General features: G+C 34.1%; 1 protein-coding gene and 1 non-coding gene across 5 annotated transcripts in view; both read right to left on the bottom strand.

The window, feature by feature from the left end:
- The window catches only part of NF1 (neurofibromin 1), a 224,956-nt gene that overhangs the window by 117,279 nt on the left and 91,899 nt on the right, over positions 1-15,778 (bottom strand). For 3 of the 4 annotated variants that reach the window (XM_031468338.2, XM_031468339.2, XM_064495894.1), the window contains exons 15-20: positions 11,059-11,138; positions 9,455-9,578; positions 7,568-7,729; positions 6,173-6,422; positions 5,547-5,620; positions 5,239-5,322 (exon numbers count right to left, since the gene is read on the bottom strand). In XM_031468338.2, coding sequence (XP_031324198.1) covers positions 5,239-5,322; positions 5,547-5,620; positions 6,173-6,422; positions 7,568-7,729; positions 9,455-9,578; positions 11,059-11,138 — 774 coding nt within the window. The remainder of the gene's footprint in view (positions 1-5,238; positions 5,323-5,546; positions 5,621-6,172; positions 6,423-7,567; positions 7,730-9,454; positions 9,579-11,058; positions 11,139-15,778) is intronic. The other variant, XM_064495892.1, reaches the window with a different exon arrangement.
- On the bottom strand, positions 9,035-9,107 carry TRNAT-UGU (transfer RNA threonine (anticodon UGU)). The gene has a single exon. It is a non-coding gene; the product is annotated as a tRNA-Thr (tRNA).

Here is a 15,778-nt window from a genome sequence, read left to right as displayed (position 1 = left end):
CATAATACTCATCTTACTACAGAGGATGTTAACCTAAGAAAGCAACATATTAGGGACATTCTGTGATATGAATGATGTAGAAGTACCACTGCATTTGCTTCATTATGTATGTTTTGTGGGAAAAATGGCCTGTCATGGATTGCTTTGAATATGGAACTCCTAAAACTCTGCCATTTATAGCACATGGATTTACTGTAGCTTTATCTAATATTAGAATATGGCTATATCTCTGCCATCATGCAGCACATCAGCCCTTTCAGGACCTATATTATCAGATATTTATGCAAGTTCTCTGATTAGAACTTAAGACAGAGTACGGCTGACGACACAGATAATGTGAGCACAGTGAGAGAACCACTGGATGCATTACACTTTGATACATAAACCTAGATCTTGCATTTAAGTCCTTCATGTGACCTACTTTGATGAAGAGGTTAGTTGGGGGCTAAGTCAGATAATGAATCAACTTCACACCTTCAACAATGTATGCAATAATGAATCACTGGTATCAAACACAGAAACTTCACTGCAGGATGACTTGCAGACTGGCTTAGAAGCAGCAATATAGTAGAGCATATATATGGACCAAAATTTCTCACTGAGATTATCAAACATTTGTCAAGTGATTCTGAATTTTTTAGCAGTGGAAGGATGACTGAGTACTTAGCACATTACTACATTTGGGCTGCAGCACAGCTGAAACACTGTAGTTGGGTCTATACATTACTTACTTTCTTTATGCATTAAGAATTTGGATCCAGTACCACACAGACATCTCCTTAACCTGGTTTCAGCTCTTGAGCCAAGTGTTCAAACTGAACAGACATTGTACAAGGCATTGATGTTAATTAAAGCATTATGGAATAATGTACTAGCAGCAAAGGCTCAGCTATCTAAACAGAGTTCTTCCGCATCTTTATTAAATACTTCCCATTGAAAATAAGAGGAGGAAGAGCTCAGAAGACCCACTTCATCACCTTGGTCACCTGCCGTTAGTCCTCAAAGCAGCGTTAACAGTAAAACCCACCAAACTGGAGGCAGTGGTGTTGAAATGGATGAGCAAATTATACACAGAACCAAACATATGCAACAGCAACTTTCAGACACAAAGAAATTCATGCAAGGAAGTTCTAACAAAACTGCCAACAGTAGTGAAGATGCAAGCAGTCATCCTGGTAGCAAGAGTGGGCATAGTGACAGATCTAGCAATGAGGTGAATTCTAGTAACGTAAGCCCGTCAGCTGGGAGCCCTGGCAGTGAGGTACAGTCAGAAGACATTGCAGATTGGAAGCCCTTAAAGAAGATGAAAGTGATGATGGTCATAATCCTCCTACAACTAGCTGTGGTACAGATATTCAGAATAGAAAGTTAGAAAGTCAAGCAGGCATTTACTTAGAGGATTCCCAAGGCCTATCAGCAAGCAACGGAACAGGAAAGGACATGGTTTTCAACACGGAGTCAATGCTATCAGTAGATAATCGAATACAAATGTTAGATGCCTGTTCACACTCTGAAGACACAGAACATATGTGAGAGGAAATGAATGCTGCTCATATAAACACAAATACCTCAGAAATCTTGTAGTACTACATGCACTGGGGACTTTCTTGGGACTACTGGAAATGAATTATTTGCTTGTCGGCTACTTAGCATCATTACATTCAGCACCACTAACATCACCACCACATCATCACCATCACAACAGGGATATGACTGACGGTAAGCATAGTGCAGAAGATGTCAGCTGTAGTAGCTCCCAGGTCAGTGCAAAATCAGGAGAAAAAAATAGGCTGATTTTGATAGTGAAGAAGCTGGGTGTTATGAGGATCTAGGCCAGATTAATTCATATGGAGAGCTAACATCTCATCTCTAACAACATCTTGCCAATTTAGCATCTGTTTACCATGAACATCTTAGTCAAGGACCTATAATTCATAAACATCAACTCAACAGTAATTCTGTGAAAGACATTTAACTTGGGTACTGTTTGGAAGAAAGGAAAAATCTTGTTGTGGGATATAGTCCAAGATGATGATGCAGTTATCTTTTTGAAGGATTAATAAATGAAGCAGAGAAATTTCTCTGTTCCTTAACATGTTGGTTTACAGGGATAGACCTGAATGAGACTCACTGAAAGATGACTTGAAAATTTAGGAAACAACAGGCAAATAGGAATTTAAAAAAATTTTATGCAGTAGTCAAAGTTCATTTTGTATATTCTTATCAACTAGGTATGGTAAATTCATAGCATTTAATATACCATTACCAATCTATTTTTTAATAATTATGATTTTCATATTAGGTTTAAAGACTTTTCCCTAACAGGGTTCATATTTTATCACTGTCTTGCTTTTTTCAGCACTTCCCTTGATTAGATCCCTTCCAACAGAAACAAAGGAATGATAATAATCCTTATTTTCCTCTTGACCCTGGTAACATAGTGGTGATTATTCTGTTTTCAAATTACAATTCAATGTTCTTAAACTGTGTCATATTATATATAAAAGAAGCTAAATAAACGAAGTTAAACTGAACCTGAAATATAAACATCATGATAATGACATTGTTCTTCCACCTAGGGGATCTTTTGTTTCTTGACTTACATAGTGCATGCAGAATTAGGTTAGTGTTTTTTCTTCAGTTTGAATTCTGCTGTATATTTATATACTTCTTACTAGGGCTCAAATGATTACTACAAGTTGCATGATTTTCAGTTCTATTCCACTGGTACAATTTCAGGTTTCCTTTGTCTTATTCTGCTTTGATAATATTGTTCCATTCTCTGACATAGTGAATTCAGTTATTAATTGAATATACTACATTATATTACATTATATTATATGTTTTCAGTTTACCTCTGTCCAGGCCTGATATAAATGTTTAATTTTATTGAATATTTAAGTACTTCAAAATATTTTTCATCTAACTGAATTAGAAAAGTAAGTATAATATTTTATTTCTTACTTTTAGTCTTTAAAGGGCTATAATTTGAACAATCACAATAGCAAAATTGCTTGTTCATGCAGGTATAAGAAACCACTAACAGACCCCTGTTAGTGGATTAACTGCCTCATTTGGTATGTATTCTTTAAAAAGAATGCTTTTAATGGTTGGATAATATTTCACCATTTATATGGGTATTATAGCAGTTCATATAAAAATGTTAGTTGTCTTTTAAAAGTCTTTGTGAAACTACTGAACAGTTTTTTTATGTGATTGTATCCACTTATATTCCCCTATATGTGTATCTGCATACCCTGTGACCCAGTAATTCTAATTCAATGCTAACTGAGTGCCTTACAGAAATACATCCAGAAGGTCAGCAAAAGACACAGGCAAGAATACCCATAGCAGCAATAACTAAATAGTCTTTGTATAGCCATCCAATGCGAAAAAAGAAGAGAAAGGAAAATTAAATTGTGGACTGTTAAAGGAAATAATACATTGCAGTAACAGTGGATGAACTATAACTACAAGCAATACTGTGGCTGAACCCCACAAACATTATATTGAGTGAGAGAAGTCAGATATTACAGTGTATTTCTATTACTCCACTTACATAAGTTTATAAACAGGAAAATAACTGTATTTAGTTAGCATAATGGTTACTCTTGGTCATTAGTGACTGGAAGGGGCACAATGACGGCTTCTGGGATGCTGGTAATGATTTCTTTCTTTTCTTTTTTTTTTTTTAATCTAAGACCTTTATTAATAAGTGCTTGCAGTTTGTTGACCTTTTTTTTTTTTTTAAATCAAGCTGTAAACTTTTATTACAAATTAAAAATGAGGTTCTTAAAAATCTTAAGTTGACCAGATATGAAACAATTTAAAAATCTTTAAAGGTGTATTGAGAAAAAACAGGCTTTTTTTTTTTCTTGATGTAGGTGCTGGTTGCAGGTATGTTCACCTCCTAATATTCTGCACTATCACTTCGATTTACACATATTTTTGTATAAATGTTATGCTTCAATTTAAAAAAATGTGAAAAATGCAAAAATCAGTTTAAAGTAATAAATCCAAACATAAGATTATCATATACATTTTTAAAGAGCCACTAACTTATTTTTGTCATAGACTACTATAATCAATCCAGAATATCAAGTTTTTTTAAAAAAGCTTTGTTTCACATAAATGAACCTTGCAAACATTATGCTAAGTGAAAGGAACCAGTCACTAAAGATCATATATTGCATGATTCCATTTATGTGAAATGTCCAGAACAGGCAAGTCTACTGAGACAGAAAGTAGATTAGTGGTTGCCGAGGGCTGGGGGCAGGGGATAGGGGAAAGGGTGAAGGTTAGGGAATGATGGCTAAAGGGTATAGGTTTTTATTAAATTGTGGTGATGGTTGCACAATTCTGTGAATATACTAAAAACCACTGAATCATACACTTTAAACAGATGAATTGTAGAGTATGTGAATATATCTCAATAAAAGTTACCAAAAAGAAGGTTTCATTCTAAAGACACATGTTCCCTCCAAATAGTGATACTGGGTACAAATTTTTGCTTCACAAAAACATAACATTTTTTTCTTGTTCTAATTTAAGCATGACAAGAAAATAACAATGGGGGACTAATGAGTTTTTCTAAAACATCTAATAATAAGAGCAAAATGGCCATTACAAATCAAATGTACACAAAGATCAACTAACTTAAATTTTGAGGGTAACAGATGATAATAGTTGATGAATGAAATGTCCAAACTTAAAAATTTCATTTAACCTATGGGTTCAATCTTCTGGAATTAGAATACCTAGTAAAATAGTAAAATTGTATTGTTTCAATTTTAATTTATTTTTCTCTACCTTTGTTATCCCTTTCCTGAAAATTCTGTGAAATACTCTGATGGAGAAAGAGAAAGAAAAGAGGCGAAAGGAATGGTCTCTACCATAAATCATCTCTAGCTCAGTGCTATCCAGTATTTCCACAACGATGGAAACATTTTATATCAGTGCTGTCCAAGATAGTATTCAATTTCCATGTGTGGCTATTGTATGATAGAGAAACTGAATTTTTAATCATATTTAATTTTAATTTAAGTTAAATTTTAATTTAACTAATGGCTAGTGGCTACCATATTAGACAGTGCAGGTTTAGGTGAACCACACCTAAGTATCAGTCTTAAGACAACTACACACTTACTATACTAAGAGTGACTCACAAAAGACTACTAAAGTGAAGTACATATGTTTAGCAGATCAATTAACAAGACAAAGTCAACTTTACGAACTCACCTGGCCATCTTCCATTTTGGCTTTTGGGTAGTTGAGGATTAGTTTTGTAGCTTGTTCCCACTTTGCATGTGTATCTTCCCAAGCCTAAAATGAAGGAAATTACCACTTGAAAGCAACTTTAAACCCAGAGCTAAAAATCAATCAGTAATAGACAGGTCTCAAATTTGGTATGTATAATATTCCTCTTGTAATACGCACATATCTTAGATTTGCTTCAAAAGATATTCCTGGTCACATATACTTATCATGAGGCTTCTAAAACTGAGGGTCGGGGGCCCAGAAAGGATATTCTGTTGCTAAGGGCATACCTCAGTGTTTCCCGCAGTGGGATGCTCAATTCGCCGTAGTAGTGCCATCACTCTTTTCTGAAGTGCTGCTCTTCCTAAGCAAGGACAACAGAAAATCAACTTACTTCACTTAGAGCCCTGCTTGTCAATGGGGAACCTGGCAAGCCCAACTCCAAAGGCTGAGTAGGAGGAGTGGAATGATTCATTCATTCACTTCAAATGACAAAGCTGAATACTTCCTTTTACCAGCCTCACAGGAAAGGGGTATTTAACTTGGATTCCACAATGTCCACAACCTAAAATAGCTTTCCCCACCTATAATTACTCAAAACATGTATCAGTGTGTTTGAAACTCCACTATATACAGTTCAGAGTAAATTACATAATCTATAACTGAAAGCAATCTATACTGCCAGCTTTTGAACAAATATATAGCATATTAGAAACTCAGTGAGAAATTAACAACTTATTTCAAATGCTATTCAGTTTCACCTTACCTTGTGCAGAAAAGGATTTCAGGTAGGCTATTTGAATTAGCCCTGTAAACTTACAAAGTAGTGATCTTAAATATATTCCTACATTCCTAAAGCAATCAGATGTCATGTGATTAAAGACAGACTGAGTGAAAAAACATTATCCACATTTACCTGTTGACATCATATTGCTGACAGAGGCAAATTCCATGAATGTGTTATAGTTGGGCAAGAAGTTGTGCACTGATACTTCATCCACTCCACACCGGATATCCGCTTCCTCACAGAGGTGACGAAAACAGGACATGGCAACCAGAACAGCTTCAGTGTCAGGGCTCCACAGAAACATGTACAGGGCCACCTCTAGTTTGGTCTGGGCTTGTCGGCATATTGGTGGGGTTCCACTGCACCCTGCTGCACTATCCTGGAAGTCAGGAGTGGGAGGCAACTTTGCAACTTACATAATTTTATCTACAAAACCCAATAATGAAACAAACTATGTGCCCTATATGTCTGCATACAATAACTCACAAGACCTTTCCCCTTTAACCATGATAGAATTTTCAAACTCCAAAATACCTCATCTGAATGAGAAATCAGATTATTTAGACCAGCCTAATACTACTATCTGTCCAATTTCAAACATAATAGGTGTTATCCTATTCTACATTCCAGAAATGAAGAAGATTAAGTTTCATATGAACACAAATAAAACATGTGTAACATAAATCAGCTCAATGAAAAAAATGTAACACACTTATTAGTCAATTATAAATGACACAGGATGAGGAAGTAACATGAAATTCTATTCACTCAGGGGGAAGAAATAAAATAATTATACAGCAATACTGACTAAAAATAAGGACACAAATAAAAACTAAACATTGCTTAGAAGATATACTTGGTTCTGGATAACATATTCCCAAAACACAAAATACAGAAATCCTCATTTGCAAAATGAATGCAAATTCCATATGTAAGGTAGACAATAGTAAGTACCACACTGCTTAGTAGTTGTTTTTTTCCTCGAGAAGATTATATTTTAAAATAGGGACAAAAAAAGCTTTGGTCTGGAATAGAAACTCTTCTGTACTGATTTGATATTTTCACCTGCATTATGACATTTTTAAAGAGAATTGAGCACACACAAATCATTAAAACACTTATGTATAACATCAAGCAAAATGCTTTTTCTCCCAGTAAATCTGTACTTTTTTTAATTGATAGAACTTTTAAACTTCTGGGAGTATGAGTGATCTTTCTTATGGGATAGAGATTTATAATAACCATAGCTTCCGTTATAGCTTTTAAGTGTCAAACAGTCAACTGCTGTTTACACATAATCTCATTTAATCCTCACAATCCTGGGGCAGAAATTATTATTATTCCCACTTTAAAGCTGAGGAACTGAATCAAAGATATTAGGAACTTGCCTGAGGTTCCACAAAGAGCAGTGATAGAACTAAAAGCTAAGCAGATCTTTGCTAAGCTGTTATTACTGAAGTTCATTCCGAAAAAAACACAGAGCACAGATGATGATACAAGAAAACTACAAAAGCAGCTCCTTACCATGGATGAGTTTCCTTTCCCTTTCCGGAGAGAGGTTCCAGGAGTACAAGTACGTAGTAACTCTTCATGATCCATGGACATCTGACTGGTATTTCCACTTGAAGGAACATCACATCCTACTCCATAAAGGAAGAGAAAGTGACAGGAACTTCTATCTGCCTGCTAGAAAGAAGAAGTAAGTAAGCCTTTTCAAAGCACTGGTAACCAAGAGAAATAAATTCTTAATATGAGTTGTCTTTCTGTTTGAGACTATCCTGGAAAACCTCTCCTTCCAACTCCTACTACCCTCATTTTGAGGAACACTCACTAGAAATCCAATAGTACAAGTAATACTTGCTCAGTGTCTTTGAAATTCCTCTAAGCTTTCCACTCTTCAAATCATCAGAATCAACAGATTCTAGATATACAAATTAACATGGACACAAATAAAACATCAACAACATAAATCTATCATATGAAAAGTATAATGTAACTCTCAGTCGATTATAAATGACAAAGATTTCCTCCCATAAGATTTATATCCTGTGTTATGTCAGGATAATTGGAAGCTGACTCTACAGGGATTAAGTTCCTCTGGACCAGTAATTGACACTGGTATATATGCCAAGTATGTTATAAGAGTGACTTCACTGACCAGAGGACAACACATTCATTAATGGATTACTAATGCTTATATTCTGGAGAATTATACCATAGGCAAGGGCATGAAACTCTTAAGTCTAATCTTGTTCCTTACCTTAGGAGTAATGCTAAATTCCACTATATTAACACACTAAGATAAGCCAGAAGTGAATAAATCCAACCCACCATTAGCCCACTTCTACAAAAAAAATTTAATAAGCCGCATGATACACTGAAAAGCATATGCATTTGATACATTTAAGATTTCTCATAGATTCTACCCATTCTAGAAATAGATAAAAATTCATTGAATCAAATAGTACTAAAACTATGCCATAATAAAAGAATTTTTTAATTAACTAACTATAGAAACTGTATGTTAAAAGAAATTTAAGGCTCTACTCTCTCCCCTAAAATTCTGTCACCATCAGGGAGATATACACAAAATGTTATGGTAGCTCACAGAGAAAAAAATGTGACAATGAGTGTGTATATGTCCATGTATGACTGAAAAATTGTGCTGAACACTGGAATTTGACACATTGTAAAATGATTATAAATCAATAAAAAATGTTAAAATCCTGTCACCATGCTTCAGTAGGTCAGAATCAAAACTTTTTACTCAACCCTAAGGAAAAAGACTCCTGATATTTGCAAGAGGTGAAAGCTCTCAGGCAGGAAAAAACAAAAAAACAAAAAAAACCCCTAGATTGAGGACCCTCAACCTCTTCCCTTCAGCTTCTTTATAAATATAGATAACATTCTCTGGACCACCCTAGCTACAAGATTCAAGTCTATTTTGGGGGGTGGGGAGGTAATTAGATTTATTTATTATTATTTTTTAACTGGAGGCACCAGGGATTGAACCCAGGACCTTGTGCACACAAAGCATGCGCTCTACCACTTGAGCTATGCCCCCCCTGCCAAGATTCAAGTCTTATGTATAAATTTGAGGGGAGAGATAGAATATGTTCCTCAATCTTCCTTGATTATATATAGTAGCCCCCATTCCTCCTAGGACTCTCCCAGAGTCCTGCTTAACTCAACTAGAATTTATCAGGATTGTGGCTTTAAGGTTAGAGCCTTAGAATAATTTTTAATGTGTTGATACATCAGCCGTTGTCTTCTGCACATGTATTTCCCTTGAAGACTTTGTAGGAGGGAGGAGCTGAATCAGGACTTAATTTGTCTAATAAACACTCTCCTAATCTTGTCTCATTATATTATTACAAATATTCTTCCTTTTGAAAGATGTTATACGCTTACCTTATTTTTAAGAAGAAATTTATTCCTGCAGATCAAGATTTCCCGCAACCATTTGAGAATTTCTGTGCTACTAAGCATTTGATGGCTAGTTAATTTCTTGCAGATGTAAAAAAGCATTTGTGAGCTGCAGAAACATAAAGGTCATTGTTACCAGCATTGTCAACAAACAACTTAATGCAGATACAATCAGTACATAAAGAATGGCATTCTCATAATGGACAAAGTTTAGAGAAGGCTATTTTCCTTTCAAGCACTTATTTTAGAGAAATATTATCAAAATGTTAAAGTTATGATAATCATAGGAAGTAAGAATACAGATTATGTTTTTCTAAAAAAGGAAGTATTTCTAGGCCTCCTACTCTCCCAGCTCCCCATTGTTTCATCCATGCATCTCATCCTTGCAGAGGACTCAAGAAGAAATGACAGATTAGGTGCACAACACAGACTGTATGCAAACCTAGTGGCTCTAGAGCAGACGTCTGCAAACTGCCTACAGGCCAAACCCAGTCCATCATTTGCTTTTGCAAATAAAGTTTTACTGGAACATGGCCACACCCCACTCTTTTATTTACATATTGCCATAGCTACCTTCATATGCCAACAGAATTAAATAGTTATAAAAGAGACAACCTGGCCCTTTAGATAAAAACTATGTGCTTATTTCTACTCTACAGCTGCACTCTCCAACACAGGAGCCACTAGCCAGCCACATGTGGCTACTGAGCATTTGAAATGTGGTTCTCTAGTGTGAAGCATACCAAGTTTTTAAAAATTTATGAAAAAAAGAATGTAAAATACCTTTTAGTTTTCATATTGATAATATGTTGAAATAATATTCTAGATATATATAGAGTTAAAAATATATTAAATTAATTTTACCTATTTCTTTTTGCTTTTTAATGTGACAGCTAGAAAATTTTTATTTACGTATGTAATTCACATTACATCACTATCAAAGAACACAGCTCTAGAATCTAGATTTTAACTCAGCTGCCAAGTGACTTAGTGTACCCACTTCTATGATAATGACAAAACCTGAGGCTTACATACTTACATTTTTCCCCAATGTGTTACCTTTGTGCTCACTGAAAGGTAGTAATTTAAATAAATCAAGGAAATAAATTATAAAATTCTGTATTTTTTTTTGCCTTCTAAGAAGATATTCACTATAAATTCACCCAACAAAAACACTAGTATTGTGAAAAATGTTTGACAGATCATAGTTTAAAAAATAAACTATTAACGTTGTAAAGTTTTAAAACTCTAAGGTTATAACTGTAAAAATCAATTTAAAACACAGCTGTGACCACATAAAAATCTGAAAGAGAAGAGAATATACCAAATAATAGTACTTATGGTTGGGTAATAAAATTTAGCACAACTTTTAAAAATTTATTTTATAAACTGCTGTGACAATGTTCTTATAGTTAAAGCAAGAAATAATCTAATAATTTCAAGTCAAATAAAATAAAGAATCATAAAACCTCTGGAGGTGTAACTGAATAAAGTCTTACAATAAACCAAGTACTACAGAGTTAATATGTGAAGACAAAAAATACAAAATACAATTTCAAATTGAATTTAAAAAATAAGAGTGCAGATACCTAATTTCCCAAAATGTTTCTACAGGAGCATCAGGATTCCACAAATCAATGCTATCTAACTGATGAAGAACCAGCAGAGCCTGAATTTTAATAAAAAAAGAAACAGGGAGAGAGAAGACTTGCTCAAAAAAACTTTGGTAAATCCAAAACTTGAATATTTGTTTTACAAATGCTAACAAGTCAAGCTATTTAATTGTAGTCTCATCATGCAGTATAAGGCAAAAGAGAAAAACTCTGAAGAACCTACATCTCGAGGGAATTTTATATATACATAAAATATACATATATATACACATATAGAATGAAATCATTTTATTCCTATCGTTCTTACTTTAAATGGCAAATATGCATAAAGTCAAATGACTAATGAATTCAGAATAGCAATATATATGTAAAAACTGCTTTAAGACACAAATGAAATAATTTCCTTTTTTATTGAAGTTTATAGTCAGTTTACAACGCTGTGTTAATTTCTGGTGTACAGCATACACATACATATATTCACTTTCATATGCTTTTTCATTATAGGTTACTACAAGATACTGAATACAGTTCCCTGTGCTATACAGAAGAAACCTTTTGTATATTCATTTTATATATAGTAATTAGTATCTGCAAATCTTGAACTCCCAATTTATCCCTTCCCACCCCCTTTCACCACCTGGTAACCGTAAGTTTATTTTCTATGTCTATGCAGCTGTGTCTGTTTTGTAAATAAGTCCATTTGTGTCTTTTTTTAAGATTCCACATATGAGTGATATTATATGGCATTTTTCTTTCTCTTTCTGGCTTACTTCACTTAGAATGACGATCTCCAGGTCCATCCATGTTGCTGCAAATGGAATTATTTTATTCTTTGTTATGGCTAAGTAGTATTCCACTGTACAAATATACTGCAACTACTTTATCCAGTCACCTGTCAATGGACATTTAGGTTGTTTTCATGTTTTGGCTATTGTAAATAGTGCTGCTATGAATAGTGGGGTGCATGCACCTTTTTGAATTAAGGTTTCCTCTGATATATGTCCAGGAGTGTGATTGCTGGATCATATGGTAAGTCTATTTTTAGTTTTTTAAGGAATCTAGTTTTCCAGTGCACCAAACTACATTCCCACCAACAGTGTAGAAGGGTTCCCTTTTCTCCGCACCCTTTCCAGCATTTATCATTTGTGGACTTTTGAATGATGGCCATTCTGACTGGTGTGAGGTGATATCTCATTGTAGTTTTGATTTGCATTTCTCTAATTAGCGATATTGTGCATTTTTTTCATGTGCCTATTGACCAGCCAAATAATTTCAATAAGCATCAAAGAACTCTACAGGAAATAAAATTAACTCCCAAGTAAGGAGAGCTCTCTAAAACTAATACATACAACAATATTTTATGTCTAGGCCACAACATAAAGTAGAAGTTATCTTGTTTGCCACAAATTCCTTTGGAACAGAAAGGATAAATTATTTTTCAAAAATGAGAGAAGGGGATGAAAACAGACTTTGCATTTCACAGAGGATTATTCATCCTAAAACATTTAAATTGACCACAGAATTGAAACTGGAACTTGGCTTATAGAACACAAACAAGAATAAACAACTAACATACAATAACATTACTATTAAATGTAAACTAAAGCAATCAAAAGTATAAAGAATAAAACTAGGCTCTTCCTTCAAACTAGCCCTATCCTAACTTCAGTTCTACAATCCTTCCCCAAGACACACACTGTTGAGCTCTGTATAGTCCTCTATGTCCTTGGTCAGCATATTTGTAGGTTTTTTACTCCTCTTTAAAGTCTTTTATTAAAACTCCAATGAAACACTGTTTGGAACACATAATGAGAACTGATTTCTTCTCTTTTAGTCACATGCTTAAACTGCAAGTATAGCTGCAATGATAACCTGTCTCACATGAGGAAAAGATATGAAAATGTCTAACGTGGACACCCTTATAACTCCAAAAGTTGTAAGTTATACGAAGAGCCTATTTTTATTATCTCATTTCAAGTATTTTCACTGTAATTACTTAGAGATACTTAGTGAAAACTGAAATTCACTGTGAGAATCTCCAAAAAATTACATAGTTTATACCTCTCATATTAAGGAAAAACAACACAAATGAACAATTTTGCCACTACTGTATACAAACTTAGTACAATTTACTGACACTTTAAGTGGGAATCCTCTATTTAATATTTTTGTTTGACAAAACATTTTTTGAAATATGAAAACATGTTAATCTTTTTACTGCCTGAATATGATTGTTTTCCTTTCCATTTCTAAATTTTCCATATATGTTTTAACAAAGTTGTAAACACAGTATACTCACGTAACATATCATAAATATTTTTTCACACTGCTGTGTGATCTGCATGGTTCAAAGGACGTTTAACAGTTCACCAAGTTGAAATATCACTCTCTTGTTACTGAATATTAACCCATTCTCTTACTAGTGAATATTTTAAATTCTCTTAATGTTCTATTACAAATAAGAGTAATAAGTATATATGTGTGCAGCTTTTTCCTTTAGAACTGGATTCACAGGATTAAAAAAATTATAGGAATGGAATTCTTTGGACAAAAAATAATAGACATTTGCACACCTCCTGCCACATACTGTTAAATAGGCTTCCGAAAAGAATGCAAAGAATCTATTATTTTATAGGATCAAGAGCACAAATACAAGCAATGAGTGTAACAATGAGTGTTGAAACATTTTAGGTAAAATGAAGAATAAACAACAAAGCAGCAAGTCTTAAATACATAAGTCAATGAATTTTCACAAATGTATATGCCTCATATAACCATTACCCAGATCAACATTATCAACACCCAGAAGCTTTTTTCACATTCTCTTCTAGTCATTACCTCTTGACAAAAGTAGCTGCTTTCTGACTTCTATAGCCACAGATACTTCTGCCCATTATGAACTTTATGTAAAGGGAATTATACAGCATGTTTTCTTTTGTGTTTTGCTGTTTTCACTCAATATGTCTGTGAGATTCATCCATGCTTTGCACTCAGCAGTAGCTTGTTCTTTTTACATTGTAATCAATGGAATGCATAAATCCAAAACCACTTACCTATTCTACTGTTGATACATTTGAGTTGTTTGCAGCTTTCTGGGTTATCACAAATTATACTACTATTAATATTTCTGTATGTCTCTTTTGGTAAATATACATATGCATTTCTGTTGGATACACACTGAGCAGTGGAGGCTAAGTCATATGCTTAGCTTTTGCAGATACTGCAAAACAATTTTTAATAATGGCTGTACTAATTTACATTCCTACTAGCAGAATATGAATGAAAACAAAGTACAGTTGACCCCTGAACAATGTTAGGGGCACTGACCCCTCATGCAGTAGAAAATCCACATATAACTTTCTACTCTCTAAAAACTTAACTACTAATAGCCTACTGTTACCTGGAAGCCTTACCAATAACTGAAACAGTTGATTAACACATATTTTGTATGTCATATGTATTATATACTATATTCTTACAATAAAGTAAGCTAGTAAAAAGTAAATGTTATTAAGAAATCATAAAGAAAATACATTTACAGTACTGTACTGATCAATACTGTAAGTTTACATCCTATTTACAAGATGAATCATCCATCTGTTAGTATCTACAATATTGTCTTCTATGACATAAAACACTGTAGATGTTATTACTAACACCTGAGGTAAAAGTTAAAAGAGAATATGAAAAATTCATATTTATTTACTAGTATAAAAATTCATGCATTGATAATTAAGCAGCAATAACATGATCGCTTTATGATAGCCTAGTGTAACTGACATGATTACATTTCAGTAGCTTAGCCTATACACTGAAGAATCAATAATTATAAAAATTTTATGGCATACAGTATTATAGTCATATTCATAATACAGTACTGGAAGCATTGTTACATTTTTAAAAACCACTTATCTGTGATGATAGGCTGATATAGTTTCTCCAATCATGAGAGAGACAGAGAGGCATACTCATACAGTTCTTGCTGTACAATTAATGGATTTTTACATGAAGACATACACACAACAGATAAGTTTATTAACAGTATGGCGTGATGATTTACTATTCATTAAGTGGAACTAGATTATTATAAAGGTCTTAATCCTCATCTCTTCATGTTGAGTAGGCTGAGGAGGAGGGGGACAGAAGAGGTGTCGATCTTGCTGTCTCAGGGGTGGCAGAGTAGGAAGAGATGGAAGGGGAAGCAGGAGAGGTGGAAAAACTCGGTGTAACTCTATGGAAATACATCACAATTTACACCAAACTTTGTTTTCATTTCTTTAAAAATGTTTCTCTATGGTACCAGTCCTTCCACCTTCTGAAACTGTTTTAGTTTCAGAGCCCATACATAGAAGGGTCCATGTCATAAAAGAAGACAAAAGCAGTCTTGAATAATTGAAACCATTCTGCCAGATCATCTAATAGCCACTTGTTTTCTTGCACTGCTTCTACTACATCTTCTTCCTCATCCTCTGGCACTGGTTTGAAAGCACTCACATCTACCAAGTCATCCTCTGTTAACTCCTCTGGTGTGATGTCTGTTAGCTTTTGAATTGCTCCAAGATCTGTATCTTCAAAACCCTCCCCCCAACCCCCTTTTTTGCCATACCCACAATCTCTTACATGATTTCCTTGACTGGCTCTTTCATTGATACTATAAAGTCATGCAGAACACATGGACATAATTTTCTCCAGTAAG

This window comes from Camelus dromedarius, chromosome 16 (assembly GCF_036321535.1).
Source record: "Camelus dromedarius isolate mCamDro1 chromosome 16, mCamDro1.pat, whole genome shotgun sequence".
Taxonomy (NCBI): domain Eukaryota; kingdom Metazoa; phylum Chordata; class Mammalia; order Artiodactyla; family Camelidae; genus Camelus; species Camelus dromedarius.
The sequence above is the reverse complement of the archived record's forward strand: the minus strand, read 5'-3'. Positions and strand labels throughout refer to the sequence as shown.